Source organism: Centrocercus urophasianus, unplaced genomic scaffold (assembly GCF_019232065.1).
Source record: "Centrocercus urophasianus isolate 14NV4802_14NV808 unplaced genomic scaffold, USGS_Curo_1.0 seq_16, whole genome shotgun sequence".
Taxonomy (NCBI): Eukaryota; Metazoa; Chordata; class Aves; order Galliformes; family Phasianidae; genus Centrocercus; species Centrocercus urophasianus.
Window position 1 is genome coordinate 38,638,423 of NW_024884711.1, and position 25,812 is coordinate 38,664,234.

Here is a 25,812-nt window from a genome sequence, read left to right on the forward strand (position 1 = left end):
GGTGGAGTGAAATGTGAAGGATGGGTAGGCGTTGGTGATGTGCAAAATAGCAAGCTTGCTTTTAAATGATTTGGCAGAGACCTAGCTGTGAAAAATAAGGCATTGTTGACAACGTGGAATCTCCCTAAGTGTGATGTCCCTTCTTAAGTGATCTTAAAGTTAAAATACTAATATGCTCTTTTGTAAGATAATTTTTATTAACTTGTTTAAGGAAAAGCTTGAAGGAATGCTTTCAACTTGAAAATTATGTTTCCGTTTTTAAATAATGAAGGTATTTTATGAACTCTACTCACTCTAAATAAAAGAGGATAGCAAGCATGGAGTATTTTCTGCTGTTTGCCAGGATTTTTTTATTCTTACTGCAACATTGTGACATACCAGGTTAATATCTTTGCAGATGATCCTCACTTCCCATTATGTGCTTTCATGCTGCTTTGGCTTAAATTCTCACATTAACTTTGGGTAGAAAATATTTTAAAGAAATAAGTAGAATTATATTCTACTTTATATTTTAAAAATGAAAATACTGCATAAATTACATGAATATTTTTATGTAGTTGAAAATATGATTACAATTCTGAAAGTAGTTATTTTAACTCTTTGATTTGAAAGTGTTCTTTGCACTTTTGTCTCTAGAAGAGGATAAACAATGAACCGCCCTAGTGTATCAGCACACCACATTTGCAGAAATAAGAGTCCTTGCAAAAGGAAAGCCTGAAGTCTGCTAAAGAAATATGAGAGGAAACAGTGGACTTCTGGAAATTAATTCCCAGCTCGAAGTTGGTTTGATGCAGTGCCAGTCTCTCAATCTTCTGCTTTTAGCAAAAGGTGCAGACCTATAGGTTGAAATCAGAGCTGCTGATACAGAGTTTTCTAAAGCAGCATGTAATTAGAATTTATCTTTTTTTTCCCCATTAAAACAAAAAAGGAAGGAAAGCATATCCCCAAAATATGAAAAATTTCTAGCGTTCTGCATGTACACATATAAACAAGATAACTTGAAGCTATTAAAAGTGTGAATTGCAAGGGGGTTTGTTGTACCTCATTTATCACACACTCACTGTTTGTGGGCACTCAGAAGTAAAGTGCTTTTACTTGAATTCAGCTGAACTGGTGTGAAAACTCTTTCCACAGTATCACAAAGTGACTGAGATAGGAAGGGAGCTCTGGGACCATTTGGCCCAACCTCTGCCTGAGCAGGGGCACCCAGAGCAGGGTGCCCAGCACCACGTCCAGGTGCCTTTTGGAGATCTCCTAGGAGACCCCACAGCCTGTGTACAGTTTGTGCCCATTGCCTCGTGTCCTGGTACTGGCTGCCAACAAGAAGAACCTGGATCCATTTTATTTGTACTCTCTTCAGGTATTTCTGGGTATGGATAAGATGTCCCTGTTCCTCCCCCAGGCTAAGCAGTCCCAGCTATTTCATCCTCTCCTTGTAGCAGAGATGAACATTTTTGTGACCCTTCTCTGGACTCTCTCCACTATGTGCAGGTCCCTCATAGTGCAAGCCCAGAACTGGACTCATTGTTCCAGGTGGAGCCCCAACACTGCAGAGCAGAAGGGTGGGTTCACCTCATTTGACTGCTGGCATTGCTCCTCACTCAGCTCAGGATACCATCAGCCTTCTTTTTACCATTTCTATGTTTGATATGTAGCTGACCCTGCCTGCAGCATTTGGCACTTTAAGGTGGAAAACACTTGTTTTAAGTTGCTTCCTTTGCACAAATACACTGTGGGAATTTTTTTATGATGGACTCAGCAGCCATTTACCCACAGGTCTCTCTCTCAACCTCTTTTCAGCGAATAAATTTTGGTTTAAGTTTACATGGCCCCATCCACCGCTCCTTAGCTTTCAGAAGTCTGATCTAATTAATTCATAGAGTTTAAGTGGACAGAAATGCAAACATAAAATTAAAGTATTTATTCTCTGAGGCATACCTAGAAGGGGTTCACTGTTATAGGGAATTCCTAAATGTTGTTTTAGTGGATATAATACTACATTCTTTAAAAGGCATTCTTTGCTGAAGTTCCACACTTCGTTCTGTTCTGGCTTTGGGATTAGCCATCTGGTGTTCAGGCAAGTGCTGACTTCAGCCAGACTGTCAGAACAGTAGGAGAATATGCCATTCATGTCTGCACTGAAACAATGGCAATAATAGGCATTGCTGATAATTCAGTGCAGTTTACCCTGCTGGCACCTGGACTGGTGTTCAGTAATATAACGCAGAGGGCTGAGACTTGTGGGCTCTGTAGGGCCTATCATGATCCTTTAGGTTCATTCTGAGAGGAAGCCCCATTTCTGGTAGTTCTGTTTATTCCTGTAACCACCAGCATCTGAGGACTCTGCGCTTTCCTGTAGTGCAGAGCAGCCCGTGAGATGTGCTGGGAAGGAGCTTATTTGGCAGAGCAGCAGGCACTGTCTCAAAACTATGCTGGCCTAGAGCCTGGTGATTACAGGATTGCAGTAGCTGACTAACAAAAAAGCTACCTTCTAGTCTCTTAATTACCCTTCTCTTGTAAGAGATTTTGTTCATGAGTATTATAATCAGAAAATTGCACTTACTGCTGTCTGACCTGCATTTGTTCAATGAAATGCTGAGGTTTTCTCTCCTAAATGAGGGAGTGGATAGTGCTTGTGTGCAGAAGACCTTGGTATTATTTTGCTGCCTTGTCTATTTTCCATGACATAAAGTGTAGGTGTTGCAGGTGATGACGCCTGTAATTTTGAATGATACCTTGAAAAATTTGCGGCTTGGTGGTTGACCAAATTTCCTCCCTAATCCAAACAGGCTGTCTATAATGAATTTGGTTCATACCTACTCAATTTCCTCTTTGCTCCATCTTTTGGGAGTTAGCCTTCTCTGGTAATTTAAATTGAATATTTTCCTGTCTGAGTGAAGTAGGAGCAGACAGTTCTGTTAAGGGTCTCAGAAGGCCTCTCAAATTCTCAGAAGGCCAACTGGCTCTTTAAGTTCATGTCTTAACTCTTGTTGCTTATGGATAAATGCTGCTACACTCAAAGGGAACTCTTAAGGACCTCCTAGGTTTTCTGAGCAGTATACCTGCATGCCAACACGGTGCTCTGGCTGGGGTAATTTATCAGGGTTTTCCTACACAGTCTGGCACCAAAGAAACATTAAAATAATTCCAAGAAACATTAAAATAATAGCCAAGTAAGATGCTGTTTTAAATGACGTATGGCAAACATGCTCTTTTCATCCTTCTTCCTAGTAGAAAGGATATATACAGCCAGATATGCTGTCCCCTGTCACAGACAGTCTCTTACACACTAGAAAACTATATAGATCAATTAAACCAGGATGAACTTTAAGCATTTTATTTATAAATAAGTCAACAGTAGGAACTTTTTTCTTTCAAAATGGTTTCATTTCATGCTAAAATTACTGGAAAATGTGCAGTGCAAATTCAGTTTGATCATAAAAACAGTTTAAACATGCATTTTGGCTAGATATTTTTAAAGAAAAGAACTTTTAGAAATATGAGTTTGGGTAAAATGTTCCATTTTTCTATTGTTTATGTACCTCATTTTGTGCTAATGTTTTGTGGCCATGAAATGCAACCACTGAGCCATAGAGTCTGAAGTCAGTGTATCTGTAGGGTGGAGATTAGAACTTTGCTGTAGGCTTTTAACTGATAATAAGTTGAATTTTTGTAAAAGCACATCCATTTTGTAAGCATTTCTTAAGAATCATGTAATAAACTGCTGTAGCATTTAGGCTTCTTGAACAATGACAGTTTGATTCTTGAGTTCCAATTTCTAAGGGCTTACATTTTCTTCCAAAGCAGTGAATAATATGCTTGCTTTAATTTAGCACTCCTCCATTTTATTAGGCTCCATTTTTTTGATTCACTAATTCTGATTTGGTACAATCTTTTCTACTTTGGCTTCTGGTCACCTGGACACGACTATTACAGAGACGTTCAACATCAAAAAGTTTGTGTTCTGCTCTACTTGCAAAGCCAGGTTCTCTCCCTTCTTTGTTTCCTGCACTACAGGAGCCACCTTTGCTTTACTCACAAGGTTCCTTCTGTTCCATTTCTTGTTTGTCAGATGTCAGGAACTTGCTCTTGCTATTGTAGTGCAGATCTCTGCTGCCAATTAAAAGCACGAGGGGCTAAAAACAGTTGTAATAGATCACATTTGCTTGTAGCAAAGTGTTCTGCCTTTTATCCAGTGTACTCAAACATGAGTCAGGTGACAAAATGACCACTAATAATCACACAATGAATGATCCTTTATATCTTTTTCTTAGAGTCATCCTCTGCACCATGGGTATTTCTTATATATGTAATGGGGTCATATTAAACAGCTTAAATATTTCCCACTGTTACTTTTCTGCTGTTGGTGAGAGGCTTCTGCAAAGGAGACTGTTGTGAATGTTGACAGGAGCTCCAGTTGCAAACATTTTCAGTTCTTTTTGAAAGTAGGAGACTTGTTTGGTTTTTTTTTGCCTGATAAAATATAATGATTTTCTGTTTCCTTTGCTATCCTGATTTCTTTTGAGCAAATGTACGTGTAGGGCAGACACCAGCAATTTTGTTACCCAGCTGGAGGTATACATTCTGATAATGATGTTTTTCTCTAAATCTGTATGTGAAGTACAGTTATTCTTGTGATTCACTGTTACAGTTATCAGTCAGTGTCACGTGGAAAGCTGAATACAAGCAACTGCAGGAAATGATCATACCCTGTGGCATTCTTTTTAGTACTACTACACAGTTAGGTGCACCGTGCTCTTTTGTAGAACAGATTGCCTTTCCAAAAAGTGACATACCTGTACTGCACAATTATAGGAGTTACGTGTTATGCTTTAGACCTAGACTTATGTTATCAGTTAATACTCAGATATACTGAAAAAATTCTACTCACAGAAAGCTTGAAGAGCAATTCGGAACACTTTTATAGGAGAGCAGGTGGCACAGGTTGCACAGAGGATATAAACTTTCTGTTCCTGCCCCTTTTTTATCACATGAAAATATGTTTCCAAAAGTTTAATCTCTAGATCTTAAACTTTCCAAGTTTTGTTCTTCCCAAGAGATTTATGTGCTTGTGAAAACAGTAGCAACTCTCAGCTCTCAAATATCTTAATTAGATGCATTTGCCCAGTGGAAAGAAAAAGTCAGGCATTTTACAGTTGCTCAATGAACAGTAAAACTTGAATATGTGAATGTTAGCATTTGTGTTTTCCTTTGGATACACACTACTGCTTACATAAATGAAATAAAATTCTTTTCTTAAAATACTCAAGTTGATAATATTGCTTGGTGTGTAAAGGAAGTAATTTCATTAGCATGAAAAGCACTGCTAGTTATATATAATCTATGCACGTTTGCAGAATTCTCCTTAGATAAACACAAAATACTCCACCATACCTAAATCTCCTTGGCTTTCAGATCCCAGCAGTCTATGCCTGACTTTATGTAAAGCATAAATTGCTGCTTAAAGGCAGAGTAATGAAATATATTAAAACTGGTTTCAAGTCTAGCCTGAATTCTAGTATTTGAGTCTTCTACATTTTACAACTTATTTTAGGACCGAAGAACAGAAAAATACTATAAACTTCACTTTGGTGATGGTCCAGTTGGACTGTAATGAACATGGTGACACTTTCTGCTCTGTAAAGTAATTTGTCTTCCACTGATGGCTTAAAAAGTGTTTAAATTTGTTATGTAGGAAAGTGAGGTACTGAGAAGGCAAGAGAAAATCAGGGAAGCTTTTTGGTCTAACAATGTTGTGTCAGATATGAGGAAACGGAAGACCTAATGCACTAATACAGAAGAATGCACTGATATAGAAGAGGAAAAAAACAGTCATTCCCTCCTATATTTAAAATAATAATAACTTTACAAGGAATCAGGCTAGAAACTTGATTATCTTTCCACTGGACTATTTTATGCCATCTGTCAAGGTGTAAGATCTTTAAGGCAAAAAGAAATGCACAAGTGGCACATAGACCACTGCTGGGACTGTTAATTGCTTACTTTTCAGAACTTGTTTTTCACAACATCTGGCACACATGATGTAGCACATTTTTTTTCACAAGCTAAAAGTAGATAATATTTGTTTACCTGCCTGTCACAAGGGCTTTGAAGAAACCCGAAGAATAAATGAGATGTGAGGTAGAATTGGTGCTTCTCAAGCTGCATGGTCCAGGCATCGCTGCTAACTCTCTCTACATTTTTAAACTGAATAGTATTTTTGAAGCACTCTTTCTGAACATCTGCCACTTCCCATTTTCAGAGCCAGAGTCCAGGTCTGGACACAGCTCCCCTGATGCAAATCTTAAAATTTGCACTCTGCTGTGGGAAGCATTAAGTTGCACACTGGTGATTTTATTGGGCTATCAGTGCCACCTCAATCCACTGAATGGCTGCTGTCGTAAAAGGGGAGGAAAACATTGCTACTTCTGTCACATGGGTTTTCTTCTGCTGAACTAAGGAGATATAAAAGAGCCCTAGGAGTACACAAAATGATTGGCAGTGCTGCCTTACACCAAGAACAGAAACAAAACACGAGCAGAAAGTTCACAGTGAAGAAATACATACATTAGATAAGCTCAAACTGGGTCTCATAGCAGGAATTTATTTTTTTCCTTTCTCATTATTTCTCCTGACTTAGAATCATTTCCATTAAAAATGAAACTTCTCCAGTCAGTCACCATAAATTAGTCATAACCAGTGTTCGAGGTATTGCCCCAAGTGAGCCAGCCTACTGCAGTGATATACAACTAAGATCCTGTGCAACCTTTCTTTGTGAACTGGGCAAATGAGCTTGGATGCTTTCACTGTGACCCTGTGCTTAGATTCCAGCTGCCGTGGCTGGTTATGGAGAACTCATTCACTGCTGTTCTCCATTAAGACCGATGCCTTCCTGCAGAAAGTAACCTGCCAGTACTGTTCCTTTCATCTTTTTCACTGCATGAGACATCCAGATCCTTTCTAGCCTTTTTTGTCTGCGTGAAGCTGTACAATCCATAAAGTTATCTTGCCGTATTTTCTCACATGTTGAAAAATGCTGTGCTCTCAAACTCCTACAGTACTTGAAATAGACTTGAGATGGCCTTACATTTTTTGCTCCCTCACACTTGTTCTGTAGGAATCATTCAAGGATTCAGATGCAGTGGCATTCTGAAATAGAGAATGAACATCTCACTTGTCAGCTAAAAATTAACCTCTGAACTAAGACAGTTTTGGATAAGTAGAATCTCTATTCATGCCTACTTCCAGTGTTTCACAGTATTAGAGCTTCTTGTTCTGAGCTGAATGTACAATGCAATGATAACTAAATTTGCGTGAATGAAATGTAGCTTGATTTCTACCACCATAGATGGTTGTTTAAAAATATGCTCTATGTTATTATATCATATCTATTCACTATGTCCAGAGACAAAATTTTAGGCTTCCATCAGTAATATAAATCTAAAGAGTTTGTCCTAAATTTTAAGGTGAAAGATGTCACTGTCTATGTACCATTTTAGCAAGTTTAGAAATGTAGAGAAATACTGAATATCAGTGCCTTATCATAAATATCTATGAAGGCTTGAAGAAGGTTGGTGCTGACCTGCTTATTTTATCTTCTTTTTTTTCTGTATACATATTTATGTATATATATGCCTGCATGATGGCAGACTTCCCTGCAGACTAATTTATAACCCCACAGTTTTGCACTGATTAGGTGGTGATGCAAGGAAGATCGAAGTGTTCATTTCCTTTACACTACTGTTCTTTAAATAAGCAGCCACCATAAGGTAGGAAGGACCCCATTAATCAGTTTCAGCTTCAATACTAATTGCAGAAGCGTGGGATGGGTTTCTATCTTCCCATATAGTTGAAAGGAGAAAAAGCCAAGCTTTTAAGTCGTTGTCTTACATCCATGGTCAAACATTTTTAAGTTCACAGATGAAGACTTCTAGAATGAAAAGTCTTTGTGCTTACAGAGGCACTGCTTTGTTAGCTTTCTGAGCCTTCTAAGTGGTGTTTAGGTATACAGAACATGTACACAGACCGAATAAATTAAAAAAATCCCCAGTGCGTGGGCTGGAGACAGACCTGTGAGGAATATTCTGGATTTTTACATTTATTCAAAGATTATTTGTGAAAACATTCCAGGCTTATGTTCAGTGGATGATTTTGGGCTGCAGCTGTCTTGCTGAATATTCATTATGAAATGCCTGTATTTAAAAATAAACCCATTAGGTTCGTTTGAATCACACAAACTTGTCTTTCAGTTTGTGCCAGTGACCTGGCATGGGGACTGCAGCTCCTTATGTCTCCAAGGAAAATCTTCATGTTTTAGTCTTTGTGTTCTAAGACTGTTCGACAATTTCAGGTATTTTAGGGGCTGGATATATATACTGAAAATACAATAACACAAAATTATTTGGCTATTTCCTACCTTCTGCTTTAAAAGCCAAAGTAGGCCTATTTTCTCTTGTGTTAGCCCTTAGCTCTACATCTTAACCATAATAGCAACAGGCAAAAGTGTGAAGTTCTTTTCAATTCACAGATTTACTTATAAACAGCAGAAGGCCTTCTATGGGAATGAAGCAAAATGTAGGAAATTTTTCTGTTCTGTTTTTTGGTTGAAGATTCTCCTGTGTAATGCAGAAAGAGCACTTCTCTGGAAGCCTCATGAATAAGGGAAATACATTGAGCAGTGCCTCCTTTAAGGAATTTCTACATATAATATATATATATATAAATAGGTTAATATAATATGCATGTTTGTATATCTGTAGTACAGATACATTCTGGTAGTCTTCAAAGACAGTCATTAACTTTGTTTTGTCAAACTGGATGGAACTAGCTGAAAATGGGAAAACTAACACTAGCAATTATGGAGATTAGCAGTCATCTTTGATACGTAATTGCAACTATGTGGTTAGTGCTATTTATCTGCCTGCCTCCTGCTGATACAGGTGGCACTCAGTCAGGAGCTTCTCAAGAGAAGCATAATGTACATGATTATTCTTACAAAAAGGAAGGTAGAAATGAGGCAGAAAATAACAAGAAACACAAGCAGAGTAGTCTTAATCTCCCTTCATCATAAAAGAAAAAACACACAGGCTGAAAATAACTTCTGTATTTTTAGACATTTGTGAGTCACCTTAAATCTCTTATGGTATTTTAGTAAAAATTACATAAAAATGTTTTATGAAGTAATGAACTAGTAAGTTGTTCTTTCTTGTATATTTCACTTTTTTTTGTTTTAACGTCTTCAGTGTATAGAGTCAGTTTGTCATCTGGGAGTGTGAATGTTGTGAAGTAAGCTATTTGGAAGGGAAGAAGCCTGGGTAATGCTTCCTGTGAGCTTTCTGCAGGTTCCTACATCTGGATAGAAAAGTAGCTGAAGGGCTAATCTGTGGCCTAAATGTACTGCCCTGTCCATGTTGGTGAACACTTTCGGCAGTCATGTTGGGCTGCCTTTGGAGGAGGGGAGGTAAAGATTGATCAGAAAGCAGTAACAAAGGAATTATGCCCCTAGAAAGGTTGCATCCACAGTGCAAAAAACCTTGAGCGCTCTGCAGTGACAAAAGGATCCAGGACCCTTTAGTTACCTTTTTTAATTTCCCCTCAAACTTATGATGTGCAAACACTGTCATCTCTCTTTGTAAACAAAAGACTGCAACTGAAAGCAAGGGTAAATGTGTAGTGATTATATGTGTGCTCTACCTTTAGCCCAGAAATATGGATAGTGCATGTCATTCAATCATCATCTGTCAATGAATAGAGCTATGAGAATGTAAAGATTTTTTGGAAGTGAGGAAGGATGTGGGTCTGTTCACAAACACCAGGAGCTGCCCTCTTCCGTCCTCATGCTGTGTTAACCTGTGGCAAAGAAGATCAGGGCTACCCTGATGGAAGATCTCAGCAGATTTGGCCATATTTTGCCACTTTTTAGATACGTAGTTTAGTGGTATGTTGGTGGTGGGTTGATGACTGGACTAGGTGATCTTGGTGGTCTTTCCCAACCTTATTAATTCTATGATTTTATGGTTCTCTGAGGAATGCTTTCTCCTTTATCCTGTGCTCCCAAATTTCACATTTTTAGCTGTGTAAAATTGTTAAAAATGTTTGTGGTGATAACAAAAAAAGTGATGCAAAATATGTTTTAGATGCTTTGATATTTAATTAATAGCTAAAGGGATGTTGAATTAATAGACAAAACCTTTCAGTTGTAAAAATCCTGATGTTATCCTGAACCAAACTTTTAAGCCTGCCAGGGCATGTTTTTCCACAGCAGAATAACAACCCAGCTCATATTCCGTGAAATCTTTTTTTTTTCTTTTTTTCCTGTGTACTCCTCAGTGAAACCATTCCAGGAAATTGAAGAGGAGTGTAGCTACACTGCCTGTTGTTCTGGTCCTTGACCGGATACTCAGCTGCTATGCGAAGGAAAGTGAAGGCAGCTCCTTGAAAATGCAAGAGCTTGATGTGAATTTGATAGTTAAGTACTGTTCTCAGCAAAGCTAAATGAAGAGAAGCAGCAGTGTATTTTGTCCTTGTACATACACGTGTATGATAACAGACTGCTCTGCTATGTTTTGGCATAACTTCTGTGAAGCAGCCTCAGAGTTGGCAACGTGCAGACATTCTCATTGCAATCTCATGTTTGTTGAAAGAACACCCCAAATGAAGTGGCACTAAAATCTATTTTTTATATATTTGGGATATTATTTTTTTTTTAAACATTGTGCCTGTACTTCTGCTGCATGATTTATGCTTTGCAGAGCAGGGATAAAGTCACAGATTTCCTTCTTCCTTTCTCTTTTTTCCCCCTTCTCTATCTTTCTTTCTTTTTCCCTTTCGTTTCCTCTTCCTTTCCTCTTCTAATTAGGATTTTTTGTCACCATTACATTGATGCGCAGAACACTGTACACACTGATATTTGCTGTCTGCAAAGTATTAAATTCAGAAACATCACAAGACCATATTTTTAAGGTATTCATCAAATAAAGGTCTCCAAGCATACACTTAGAGACTGTGGCTTAGTGTTTTGGCTAAAGTTCAAATCCTGAAAGAAAAAAAAATGTTTTGAATAATACTGCTTCATTAAAATAATTTAAGAATTCTTAAGAAGGCTCACATATGAGGTGCCAGACTGATTCTAAACCTCACTGAATAACATGTCTCACAAAATTATGCAAATGCCAGTCAACTTACATTCAGTTATAGACTGAAGACTCATGACTAGAACTTTATGAAGTATTATCACAATATATAAAGAAATATGTATTTTTAAAAGTCCAATCTTGAATATATGAATCTTTGGAATGGGCTTGTGAACTATCAGTGGAATTACTGGAAAACAACTTCTGCTGTCAGAATGTCTGCAAGAAATGAGTTCCCTTCCACCACACTGAAATCTGAAGGCGGCACTACTACAGACTCAGTGCAACATGCTGGCAGGAAAGCTCAGGGCTGTTCTTATCTCTACTGCTGGCTAATCTCTGGACTTTGACTTTTTACTGTTTTTGACTCATTATGCTTTATACACATATATGTGAAGGCCGTGTTCCTTCACTTTCTCAGGCCCTTTTCTCCTGGTTCTTCTTTTCCTCTACATTCCTCTTATGGTGTAGTGAAATGCGTGTCATCCCCACTGTTAAAACATGGTCTCTCTCCAGTGTTTCCTCCGTGAAGTTAATCTGCCACACTGGCTTCTATTGTGCAGAATTTGGGCTGTCATTACTAGTGAGAGCAGCAAGCAGAAACAGCTCTTCAAGGTTGGTGGAGCAGCAGAGGAAGCTTTTCATTGGTGAATACCCTATTTTTTTCACTATTTGCCTTTTGCCTCCTAACTCCCAAAAGTAAAAGGAATATCCATGATGGCATGGGGAATAGTCATGGAGGAAGCTGTAACGATGTCAAGCTGTTGCACTGAGATGTATAGAAATTCAATGAAGTAAGAATTCTAGTGGGATGTACTTCTTCCTATATGGAATCTGTCTTTGGCAAATTTGCTTTGGAGACTTTGAGAGATGCTAATGTACTCAGCTTCAGTCTTCAGCTTAAGTCTAGATGGGAAAATGAAAACCCTGTGAGACTGACAGTAACCTGTTCTCCAAAGTGAACTGTGATCTGTTGGATCACGGCACCAGAACTTCAGTGTGCTGTATATAGCATGCACTGTACAGGCCTTGTAAATAGCAAATGCATGTAATCATGCTGACTGCCGATCATTCAGAAGGAGCATGACGGTGGATGGATACAGAATGCAAGTCTATTTTGTTTCTTTCTGTATCTATTTATATGTCTTATTTTCCCTTCCATTAAAATCAGGCTTTTACATAGCTCAAAATTAAAGTAGAAAGAATCAACACACAGGCTGAGACTCGAGGAACAATCTATTCCTTGCTAAGTAGTGTGTATATATCAAGCCAAGACAGAATGACAGCTAATTCTCCCAAAGCTGTATAGAGATATGTACAGCTTGCACCTGGAATTTGGAGGTCTGCTTGGCTGTCTGCTGCCCTGCCCCTTCAGGGTAAGAATGAGAATTCTTGTCCTAGAGATACTTTTCCCCCTACCTTCAATGCTCCTTATGGAGAAAGAATCAAAAGCTTGTGTACTACTGAGTTCAGTGGCTGTCAAGGATATATTTTGCAATTTCTGTGGAAATCCCTGCATTTTTGAGAAGAGGAAGGCATTGGCTTTTCTTAAATTACTGCTAAAAATGTACTCTTCAGCAATGGTTGTTTCCATATACTTCCTGGAAACTTTATGCAGCTGCTTTCTTTCTAAAGTTTAAAACAATTTTGCAGTGTGTAGATAAATTAAATAAAGTTATAAAAAGTTTAATATTTGTATTAAGATGATCAATAGCATCCCAACCTTCAGCAGGTCTCCATTCTACAAACCACTTGCAACCATATGATAAATTTAACAAGATCAGAATGGATAAACTACAGGAGGAAAGTTGTGGTAAAACGATTTGCTCAGACTAGCAGCAAAAATCAAGACCAAGATTTGGATTCCAGTCTGCTGGATCCTAGCTTTCCAGTACTGCTAGTAGCCCTGGCTTAAAAGTTCATGTTAAGGTATGTGCAACATCAACTGTTTCTTAACATCCTTTCCTCATTTGTTATATAAAAACTCTGCGTTTCACACAGACGCTTCAGAGATTACTATTTGCAGAGGGAAAAATAACAAATATATAAAAGAAAATTTTAAAAGTAGGCAGGCATTTGCTCCCTGATTATCAAACCTGCTCTGACACATCAGTTCTATCAGAATCAGTAGGCATTAGATGTTAAGTCAATGAGAGTTGGGAACTTTATGGTTATGATGAAGTAATGACCTTTGGCAACTCTTGAAGTTTAAGACACCTACAGAAACTCCTGGATACAAACTTCAGAGATTTTCTGCCTGGGTTTTTTCAATGAGTTTTCTCATTGTTAAAAGGAGTTCAATAGCTAGACAAACTTGAAAAATTTGGAAGGTTTAGTCTTCTAATTTTTTTTCTTTTTTTCTAAAGAGAGAAAAACTGTGTACTTTTTACGAAGGAATCAGAATTATGAATTCTTGTGCTGCTCAACATGCATCAGGTTATTTGTTTTTCAGAATTATCTCTAACTTTCTTGGCTTCCTCTCCAAATTGCTTCATTCTAATTGCTACAAGTCTTTTTCTTTACTAGCTCTCTGACATATGTTATTAAAATGCCTGCCTCTCAGTAGTTATCCTGGGGAAATAAACATCTTCCTGGTATCTCAGGGTGGGCAGAGCTACTTCACAGAGACAAGAGCAGAATGTATTCTGGGACAGCTGGCACTAATGTCAGCCACAGATACATCAGGGTGATTCAGAAGTAATTAGAGCACAATCACCAGTCAAAATCAGGACCATTCACTCTCAGGGCCAGAATTTCTTTGAAGTCAGTGCAATTTCACAAAAATAAGTAGAAATGATCAATTTTACCATGTAATGAATTTCAACTACTGCCTGGAATGAGTTTTGAGTCAATATGGGATAGATTTTATTCTTTGTCAGCATAATAAAAGACTGTTTCTTAATGTCAATCTCTGACAAGAATGCAGTGATGCCCAGATATGCAGTTCTACGTAAGTCCAACATGATGCTGCACATTGATTGTATGTCAAAAGACAATTTGTATTGATTGGAACATCAAAGTTCTTGGAAAAGTTACAGACATTCCAGTACAGAAATATTTGTGAGATTCTTGCATTTTTCTGTGGAAAGGGAAAAGTTTTAGGCTTCTTTACTAAGTACTTTCAAATTTGGTGTGCTACCAGTATCCTTGTGACTTATTTCTTATAACTGTCCCTTAATACAGAATGCTTCAGCTTTATTTGCAATTCTAAGTCCCAGGATAAACTATATAGATAAATCTTGGAGCCGCAGTCCATTGAATTTTACCTAATATCATTCTTTTTTCCTTGGAGAGCTTTAAGAGACTATGAGTTTCTTCATTGACTTTCATTATTCTTCTCCAACACATGAATATTTAATGGAGATTACTCAGGGCTGTTTAAACTCTTTATTAAAGAAATTACTAAACATATACAGTGGTGTCTCTTTCGTGAGACGAACATAGGTGTTTTCATCACTCCAGATAAACAGTACATAATGACTCAAAAAATGCTAAATGCTAATGATAAAGTTATGAAGCTGTTTTTCCAAACAGTTGAAAATGTTTTCAGTATCTACCAGTCTTCAATATGGATATGCAGAAATAAACAGATTTAGAGTACTCTCATTCCTGTGTCCCTGTTTGAAGGCTCATCTGTAAAGTGTAGCTCCCAAACCCACGCATGCTGTTTTGTCTATGAGAATTACTTTCCAATAACAAATGACTGTGGACTGTCCCCTTGCTGTTCAGGCTCTGCTGATTTATGACATTCATTTTTCATTCTTCTCAAGCTGTTTTTACCACATCCACGCAATAATTTACCCTGGTATTTAATTAGCTGTGCAATAGAGATGGAACAGAAAGAAGAGTGACTTTGTAAGTAAGAAGGGATAGGAGAATGAAAAAATTGTATGCAATAGGTATTGATCACATCATCAATTAAAAGATGCTGTACTATTTGCTAAGTAGAACAAAATGTTAAAGGTGATCATTCCAGGAGACCTCTGGAACCGTCCTTAAATACCAGCCTCGAGAACTGTGAATTCTGCTTATCTTTTTTTCAAATGCCAAGCATTAAGATGTTCTGACACATAATGAAAACAAAAATTTGGTGCCTATTAGAGGAAAATGATAAACATACGTCTTTTCCCTCATTGGTTTTGTGAATATTGAAAGATTTCTCAAAACATGAGGAAGAACTGTGAAGAACTATTTTTAAGAAACCTGTCACAGACCATGAAGGCTAATTAACTATGGATGATAGAACATGAAGCTCTTCCCCATGTAACTATAATGGAAAATGTTATAAAAAGAACTATCTTCCACAGCATATAACCTACAGATTATTCAGTTTCCTCTACCTAATGGTTCACTTCTTCTTTGACCCAGCTTGTCTTAACCAAAGCGTGGAAGAAGGCTAGAACTGAATTATAATTAGGACTTAGAATTCATTCTGTTCTGCAGTTTTGTAAAACAAGTAGACAGGATAAGGTTGACAGCTATTGATGTGTAAAACCAGATAAACAGATGTAATGATGGCAATAGCTCTTCCATAGAATAAATGTGGCAGAGGCCACTGAACTGCCGTATTTGCTGGTCCACATGCAGTCATAGTGAGAAAGGCTTTGCTGGAACCATCATACTCTGCTTTACCTAAGCCTCAGTTTTAACTTTTTGGTAACCTGTGGCTATGATAAATCCCGGCAGACCTTGCTTCCTATAGATTTTGGAGGAAAGGGTATTGTGCAGACAATAGCAGCAAAAGATTTCGGACTGCTTATTGATGCATTTAAACACTGATGCAGAAATTGTTTAGGTTCAATGAGTGTTCAGCCCTGAAATTCTTTGCTAAGTACAAAAAGGTTTGGCTTTAGGTTGGAGCTGTGATTTCAGTGTGTGTTGGATGATGGTACTTCAGTGCTCAGTGAGGAAATTCCTTTCTGCAACTGGTAACAAACAGGAGGAACTGAATCACAGTTATTAAAGGACTGGTCTTGATTTTTTTATGAGATTTTACAGCTTGTGAGTACTTCAATTAACATTTTCTAATTTTGAAAGAACATTTTGTAGACTTTATATTGTAGACCTGTTTATTTCTTTTCAATATGGACTACCAGCATGGCAAATATATTTTGTTTGAGGCCAGTCTACTGAAAAAATCACGAAATCACATCTAATCCCCCATGTCACAGTTAATGGATATGAGTGAAAGTTTTTGGTCTTGATCAAAGACCAAGTCATCATTTTAATCTTAGTTTTTAAGTGATCTATTTTTTCTCCAAGAATGGATGTATCTGCTTTTTTAAAATTGTTATTTAAATGGAGAACATTCAGTATAACTAAGTATCATGTTTGTCTGGAGTGTTATATCTTTGCTTCCTATTTGACAAATTATCTGCAGAACCAGAGGTGGGTCATGTAGCACCGAGGAACTGATTTTTCATGAGGGAGACAGAGTTCTTTTAATATTTACTGTGCAAAAAAAAAAAAAGACAAAAAAAGGCATAGCAAAACATTCATTTCTTGTATCAGCCCATGACACGCTGTTTTCTTTTGAGCCCTGGGCAAAAATGCGAATGCTGTTCTGGAGTTTGTCTGATATGGACTTTCTCTGTCTCATCATTATTATTATTATTATTGTTATTAATGTTATTGCTGATTACATCTTCAGTTATTCTTATTAGTGGCCTTTCCTCAGTGCTTTCCAACAGAAAAGCCCTACATCATTGCAATCACGGCGTTAGTAATCAGATAAGTTAACAGAATTTTCACAGCAAAGCAATTCCTTTCTTTAGTAGTGGACATGCAGAAGTAAAGATCATAGAATCATAGAATCACAAGGTTGGAAAGGACCTACAAGATCATCTAGTCCAACCATCCTCCCATTACCATTGCTGCCACAAGCTACTAAACCGGATCTCATAGCTTCTCATCCAGATGCATATACTGTTTTTTTCCCCTCCTAAATGCAGAAAGAACATGGCAGCCCCATTACACTCACCTGCTTACATAGTGTGTCAGTTCATGCATCTTGAAGAACAAGTGATAGAAAGGGGGTAATTGAAGCGCTAATATGAACTGTGATTGAGGCTTTAGGAGCAATTCTTGGCTGTGAGCTTAGTACTGACATTTTCTTGTTTTGAATGAGAACTCCTCATTCCACAGAGAATTATTCTGGCTAGGATCGTATTTTAATATACAGTGTGTATAATGAATGATTGAAAGAAGCAGTAATGCAGAGTTAGGGAAGTGTTGACACCATATGCTAACACTTACGGGAAATCTGTCTGTACTTTGGAAACTTTTTGTATAAAAGATTCTCTTCCACTTAACCACTGCTGGGATTTCTTGTGTCATCTTTCTGATTGTTAGTTTTGATTACAGTAAGGCCTGGATTCTTTGCCACAGATCAGTGCTTTGTTGTGCTAAGCTTGGTGCACATGCGCTCAATTAAAAGAAAACCATAAGAACCTCTGCTCTCGAGAGTTTACTGTGTTACAAAAAATATTGGGCACCTGTTACTTTCAAAAACATATGAGACGGAATAAACGCAGAAGGTCAAAACTCAATACTTGTTATGAGAAAAAATTCATTTAGTATTTTATGCTCTTTAAATTTTGGAGCAAATTTGCTTTAATCCGTAATTAAACTACTGTTTAAAGCAGTTGTTGATAAAGAGTCAGAGGTTCCAATGTCTTTGTGAAGTTGATTTTCACATACAGTTGACAGGCTTTGGGTAACGAACACTGCTTTACACCTGTAGCACTTACGTAACCTCAGAGTAGGGAGAACAAGAGGATCCCACCGTAAGCTGAAAGTATATTTTCCCCAGCTTTGTTTGTAGTTTTGTGTAATCCTAGACTTGTTAGACATACACGTAGAGCAGACAGATGAGGATGTGTTGGATGGGCTACAGCTTCAGCAGACTGACATTTTCTCTCGCATACGCCAGCAAGAAGAGCATTTCTCTTTCACTTGTCTGTATGAAAATCATGCTTCTTTCTTCCTATCAGTTTATATCATCATCATTGTTATACACTATCTGAATTTCTCCAGTTCAAAATATCCATGTTATGTGATCTCAGGATTTTAAAAAACATAACTCTTAAAAAACATTTCTTAAAACAACTATGTGGAGAGAGAGAGAAAAAAAAAAAAAAAAAAAAAAAACCAACAAAAAAACCAACAAAAAGAAACCCCACACACAACTAAGAGCCACCATAAACCATCTATTTAAAATGTACACAGGTGGCTTTAAGGACTCAGGGAGGCCCATCAGGCATGCCCAGTGTTGGTACAGCCAGGTGTTTCATTGTTTTTTAATTGGAAGGTTTTAGCAGAATTTACTCTTCAAGGTCTCCTTACCAAAGAGTGAAAAGCATCTGAGAGAAGGAAGTGGATGTGGAATAAACTTTGATTCTGGTTTACTGAATGTGCTAATGACTATTAGCATATTTTTATTAAAGGAGTCTACATTGTGTAATATTTTACACAGTGGGAAGTTAACTATTCAGTGCAACAAAGAGCTGTTGGATGGTTATGTGGCTGTTGAGTGAAGACTGTAAAAGAGTGGAAAGTCCTAACGGCAGTAAGGATTTACAAGGTTTGTGTTTTCCTAGTTCTTAATTGATTAGTATGGGAGAAGTTTAGCTGTTATTGTTACTTGTTTGTTTTCTTATTTTGATGTCATAAGACTATTTTTGATATCAGAAGCCTAAGGAATATGTTTATGTATATAAATTGCAGCTTGTAAAGCTGCTTAGACTATTCAAGTTCTATTGATGAGACACATGTGTAGTATAATTGTAACGGGCTGGTAAAGTGGGAGAAACGCAATGAAATGAGAGAGTAGTCTTGTATCTTATGAGAAGAATATTTTGATAAAGGGAGAGTTGGACTTCTAGGTCATATACTATAAGGTGTTGCTCTTGCAGCAACGTTTTTTTACAATTATGTTGTGCTGGTCATCTGAAAGTAGCACTGGGGGCGGCGTTAAGGCAGAGGGAGAAAAAAAGGAGATAGATCTTGGGAAGCCCTATGAAATCAACTTTCCTACCTAATCAACAAAAGGTATTCCATGTAAGTGTACTGTAATATATAGTTCAGCTGCCTACCCTGATTTTAGGCAGTCATGAAGCTTTAAAAAATATAACTTTTAACAAAGGTGTGTATGTGAGTAGGTTCAACATAAATGCTCTTGTTACATGAAATCATCTACTAGAATTGCAGACTACTGGGTTATATCACTAGGAATTAAACCTTTATGCATAATAACGTGGAAAGCATGTATTTATCTTTATAAATGAGATAATCCTTACTGTCAAGCTGCCTGGAATTTAAACAGCTAATTTCTTATGTGTCAGGGAGAGCTCTCCCTTTGTTACAAGACACATAGTATAGACCTGTGAGCCTTGGTAACGTGAGAAGATGGTGATGAAGCTTACAGTTCCACTTGTTCTTGTGGGTGCTAGTGCACCCTGATGACTATGTTATTGTTCCAGACTTTTGTGTTACACTGGGACTTAGGTTTTGTAAATAGAGCCATATAACTGCTAGTGGAAAGGCCAATTTTTAATGCAGGGTAAGTTTGTTGCTAGGTTTTGATGTTAGTTAATTCTAGAACTACTTTTTTGAGAAGGCATATAGGGCTAGCTGAATGTAGTTTTGATACTGCAATGCAAGTGCTTTTATTTCCATTTTATTGCATAAATGAGGCATTTGAACTGAGTCAGTCTGGAGTAGAAGAACTTGGATAACTTAATTTGGCATATTTACATGCCAAATCAAAGAAGTGAATTTGGGTACCTGTGCAGTCTAGTTGTCTTCAGCTGGTTGAAATTATATGAAGAATTTATTTTAGGGGAGCTGCAATTTCGATCCCATAAGGCATGAACTGAATTAAGTGCCTGCTGGAGACAATGCCTCTTCACTCTTCAGCAGTGACTTACTGCTGTCATTACTATTAGTTGGTAAATGATATTTAAAAAGAAATATGATGTGTTTTAATGTCTCGGCAGTTACAAAAGATAAATTAGCAGTTAAATTAGTACATTGACTGGTTGGGTGAATTATACATAACAATCAACATTAGCAGTAACTTGAGATGTTGGTGTTTTTCAAGGAGCTTTCAAGGTCATTTCAGCTATTTTGGGGATATTCATCAGTTGGTGTAGTTTTCCATACATTAATTTGAATAATTTGCTCTCCAAGGCTAATGACGTCAACTAGAAACAGTCAGCATCTAATAATCAGCTACTATTAAAGGAAAAATTCAAATGTGATGAAATTGCTTTTCTGTTTTCTTTTCATGGAAAGCATACTAGGGGTAACAGAAAGCGTATCAAGCAAACCAGGGTGGATTTGAATTTAACTTCTGTACTGATGTGGTCTGGCTTATTACTTCTTTGTATCTGAATAAACACATCTAGTTCATTTTAAATCTGAGGTTTTCTCCTTCTGAGGTGAGGCATATTATGGGATGGCTGATGTCTCACAGGTGTCTTTGGGAACTGTTAACAAAGGCTTACAGCCACCTGTCTTTCCAGGTGTTTCAAAAGCAGAAGAGTCTGCATGAACTTTCACCTGGTGACTCCTCTGGAAACGTACCTGGTTGAAACTTCAACACTTGTAGGGTCTACAGCATGGCCACCACAGGGTGTGAAAGGAGGGTTGGACCTTGATGACCTTGAAGGCCCCTTCCACCCTAAGCTTTAATTCTGTAATTAAGCCAGCTGCATGGCTTATTTTCTCCCCGGACATGTGACAACTCCCTGCAAGGAAATGTCCACCTCAGGCTTCTAGTTCAACCCCTTCTGTCAGAAAAACAAGGCAGACAAATTTTACCAGGGATTTATTCCTAACCATAAAGACTTCTTATAGAAGAAACAGCCATTTGAAATCTCTGGAAACAGGAATAGTGAAGCACACCTGTCATTTGTCTAGTCTGCATTAGTACTTGAAGTCTTCTGCTTTATTCCCCCTCCAGGCTTTCGAATTTTAAGTGGCCATTTCTAGACTTTTAATTAGAGCTCCAACTGTGCTGTGTAGCCTGTGCTGATGTGTTTTGGCTGTTGCTTGTCATCGTTCTCCGCTTAGGTTCTTTATGAGTCAATACATAGTTAAGGCATCCTTCTGCTTTGCTGGGTTGGCACTGAAGCTGCAATCAGCTTTCTTCAGGCAGTTTTCAGACACTAATTCAGGTCAAACAGCTGCTACAGTAGACTTGTCTGGAACAAAATTACAGATGTCTCAAAAATGTCACAAACTGGAGTTTGTTGGCTGTTCAGACACGAGTTGTCCTGCATGCTCTGTAGAATCTTTCTGAGTGTGAAACTTTCTCTACCTTTCGAAAGCTACCAAAGGTGTACCCACATTTTATTGGTGCATAGGTAAAAGGATGAAAGAACACTTCTATCAGCATGTTTGTTGTAGGCTGTTCCCTTCATAAGGTTGTTTCTGTGGTCTTTGTAGGCAGGAGTGGAGATGAACATAAGGGGTTGTGCAAGTGTGTCGGTGCCATTTGACATCGTGTAGTAGATGTGCTTGCTTAGCTCATACCTGGCACTGTGCTAATAAATCCTGCTGAGAGACGTAGTGTATTAGTTCAGGCTTAATGATGTGCTGATACAGATACCTGCTGAAAGGCTGTGTGATGAGCATGCGTAGGTCATTCTCTCCCCCCTGAAATTTTCTTTTAGCAGAGTTAGGATGTGATTAATAGGAAAACTCTTGAGCCTTTTGTTTTCTTTTTGGTAAGACCGTCCTGCTTAATACATTTATGCTTCTGGAAAAAGAGGATGTATCCTGGTGTTAGATATGGTGAAATTCTTGGCTGGTTTCTGATGTGTAGTGGGAATCTAGTCAAGACCACTTGATTTCTGTAATTCTGTGTTCACTTATAAAGTTAAGGTATTTCCTGGAGTCGTTTAAAGGCTTAACTGTAGGAATACTTTCTCTTGGGTAGCTTCTGTGTCCAAAATGCAGCCTCGTTCTTCATAGTTCAGAGAATCATAAAATCGCTTGAGTTGGAAGGGACCTGTAAATGTTGTCTAGTCCAACTCATCTGCAGTGAGCAGGGACACCTACAACTAGACTAAGATGATCAGAGCCCCATTCACTCTGACCTTGAATGCCTCTCCAAGGATGAGACATCCACCACAGTTTTATCAGATCCTAGTTGTTTGTGAGAACACAAAATAACCTGGTTGGATTAACAGTGCACATAGTCCTGACAGTAGATGATACTTCCAGTTGCTCCAGTGCTTGATTTGTGTCCCTGTCTCCCAGTGTGGAGTGACCAGAGCAGGGAGCATCATGCCCATTTCTCTTCTGCTCTCAGGAATATGAGCTAATTTTGCCCGGAGACAGGAGGTAATAATGAGTGTCTCATACCTGATTTGGTGGTATCAGCAATGGGTTGATTGCCATGGTAAAGATGCATCCAAGTGGATAAGCTGAGCTTGCTAAGCTGGATGCAGTTTCTAGGGCAAGGTGTAGGCAGACATAGCAGGGAGCTGCAAAGGAACCAGTTCTGGAACATTTCCTGCTTCACATGGGAGGGAAAGCCAACCCTAGAAGCTCTGCTGGTTTTTCAGCTGAGGGTATTGTAGTGTTGGTGTAGATGGCTTCATTTTTAAGCTTTTCTACAGACTAAGTGCTCCTGAGGACCTAAGCTCAGTCTAGGGTTGTAGTTACTAAATTGAAGCCTGGAGATTTTTTACCTGTTTCAAGCAATTTATACCTATCTCATAGATTTGTCTCACTGCAGTGTAAGTTGCTTGAGGAAACTCCTGATTTCTGGTAGTATGTTACAACATTACTATGCTGTCAAATAATATTGTGTTCAAAATTAGGGACTGTAAGGTTTCTTGAATTATTAAATGAGAAAACCACTGAGAAAACTGAACCCTCAGCAAAGGAATAAGGAGAAGAGAACCATCAAAGGTTATTCTGACTGTAACTAATTGGAAATAGGTGCTGTCTAACCAGTTTGTTTCCCCATTCTTACCTTTCTGTACTTCCTAATTTAGACTCTTAAAGGCAACCAAATGTCTGACTCCTGCTGAGAATTTAATAACCTAAGGGGACTTCAGTCTGTGCTAATTATCCACAGTTTGAAACCTGCATTAATTTTTACCTCTCTATTATGTTTTTAGGCTGCCTGGTTGAAGATGATCTTTGCAAATCTTTTGAAATCTGTGTAAATGGTAAGTCTGGAATGTTTTGTTTGCTGACTACTCTGTCCTCTGCTGTGTAACTTATATGTGGTTAATGTGATAAGCTGAATCTATGTATGAATAAGGGTGGGGGGAGGGGAAACTCCACCAAGTAGCAATGACTATTCTGGTCAACAGTAAGTGGTAATCTAATAGACTTTCTTTAAAGAAAATTATCTCTCAACCTTGAACAACATCCACTTCTTTAGTGGGAATTGGTTTGTAATCAAATTAAACACACTGAAATATGCTAGAATATAATTTGTCTTAGTACAGAATAAAAATAACTTCAGGTTGTTCATCTTCTTAGAGGATGATGTTGAGTAATTATCAGTCTCCTTTTGTTACAAAGTTATCTTATTATAAGAAGGAAGGTCTCAGTGAAAGACTACCATTGTTCTTACTTATACTGCTTCCTTTTTCTGTGATGTCACTTGAGCTAACTGCAGAAGCAGCTTACTGCTCCTTTTTTGTTTTCTTCATTAAATTTTAGTTTTTTTAAAGAAAAAAGCTAACGCACTTGTATGAATCAGTGTAATGGAACAATAGGAATGGCTCTTTTGACAGTAGTCTAAGATTGTTTCACTGTACTACATGAAATGATTTACATCTTGATGAATGAACTGTGTTTAGAAGAGATGTTCTGAAGCAATTTCTCTCATTAAGTATGTAGATACTGTAGATTTCTTCTGAGGTATTATACTATTAATAATAGTAGTTATATAAGTATATATATATATAGTAATAATAGTAGTATAATAATATTATACTACTAAATTTCTCTTGATGAATGGCTGACAAAGCAGAGGTCAGGTCAAACACAGGGGCCAGTAATATTTACTTGTAAATTGACTTTGTTAAAATCCTAATGGAATGAACATCTAAGGTGAATTTGTTTCCTGATGTTTTTTACCGTCAGTCAAATATACACAGGGGAGAGAATGACAGAGAGAATTATGGCTGAGGAGTCTGGAGGAGTTGAAGTCTGTATTAAGTCAGAAACAAAGTTGATATTTCCAACAATGGTGTAAAATCATAACTTGAGTTGTTTCTATAATATGCTGAAATTCTGTGTGGAGGTTTTGTGCTTGACACAAAATGGGAAGTAGCAATTTTCTGCAGTGGTGCATTCTGCTGGTCACAGTCATCTCGAGTTCCTAGCTGTGGTCTTCCCAATGTAAGTATGATTAATAGGCTTTTTATGGTTGGCCATGGCTATATGTGCCTAACTGAATGTAATGAAGGAATTATGCAGCAGATGACTTTAATTTTAAAAAAAAAAAAAAGTATTTAAAAGGTGTTGCTCTGAAGGTTACTTGATAGCTTCTTTCTCAAAACCTGTTTTCTTAATTAAAAATATGGCTGCTTAAACGTTGAATTTCATGGTGTGCAAAATTAAAATGGATACTGCATCTTTGAATTCTGAATGGACGTGTGTTATAGACTTCTCTTATTTTGCTGCAGCTGTAACTTTCAGAATGGTCTGGTTTGGAAGAGACCTGTAAGATCATTACTGTGAAGTGTTGGTTGTCTTTCCCTTCACCCACCCAAATGAGTGAATGTTGTCTGCAGTAAAACATATATTCTTATTGAGATAATTAACAGGATATTTGGAAAAATAGTAGTTTGAAGTATCCAAATACTTTCAGAACCCAATCTTCAGAAGAATCGAGGAGAGCTGTTTGCTTCTGCGCGTACCTTCTTGCTTTTCTTGTCCAGACTCCAGTGGTACATCCTTATAGTTCTGCAGAAATCCTGACATGTTGAAATGTGAGTCCTTTTCTGGCTTGAAATCTCAGGAGCCAGTCTGTGGGGGCCTCTATGCTCAGGAGCAGAGCTTATTTGACGTACTGCAAGTATACTGAAAGGTTCATCTCCTTTGTGATTTTGCAAGTGCATTTTTCTGAAGTATGGTGTGAAAGTGGCAAGAAACAGCTGCCAGTTTTACGCAACGTGTGTAAAGGCTCTCAGACCTGCAGGTGCGTCTGACTCCTGGAGGAAGAATGGAAGTGCTCATCTTCCTCTTGGCCTCAAGCAAAGGTAGCTGAACTAACCCTGCTTTCAGAAATGAAGCTGGGCTTCTTAGTGAAAGCATCGGTCATGATCTCTGATGTCATCTCACATAACGTCATCAGCTGGAGATGTCATGTGTCAGGCCTGTAAAAGGATAGCCGTGATGTCAGTAATTGAGATGTTTGTTACGCAATTTCTGAAGAAATGTGAAGGAAAATACTCTTCTTAGTCATACCAATGACCACTTTATTTTAAGTTCTGAAAGCTTTTAAATATCTTTAATTAAAAAAAGGGATTTATTTATTGCTACAAGCAATGATTCCAGTTGTAAGATTTGTTATAAACAACAAAACCTTATCACTTGGATTATTTACATCTGTTTAGGTCATGTGCCATTTTGTAGGGCAAAGAATTTGCAGTAATAACAATCACTGACTTTTCTGCAATTTTCCCTTATTGTATATAGGTCTCTT

The 25,812-nt window shown here is 37.7% G+C and overlaps 1 protein-coding gene across 1 annotated transcript in view; it reads left to right on the forward strand.

Moving 5' to 3' along the window:
• PTPRN2 (protein tyrosine phosphatase receptor type N2) overlaps positions 1 to 25,812 on the forward strand; it is a 622,313-nt gene that overhangs the window by 38,061 nt on the left and 558,440 nt on the right. Inside the window, exon 2 of the mRNA XM_042817469.1 lies at positions 23,267 to 23,317. Coding sequence (XP_042673403.1) covers positions 23,267 to 23,317 — 51 coding nt within the window. The remainder of the gene's footprint in view (positions 1 to 23,266; positions 23,318 to 25,812) is intronic.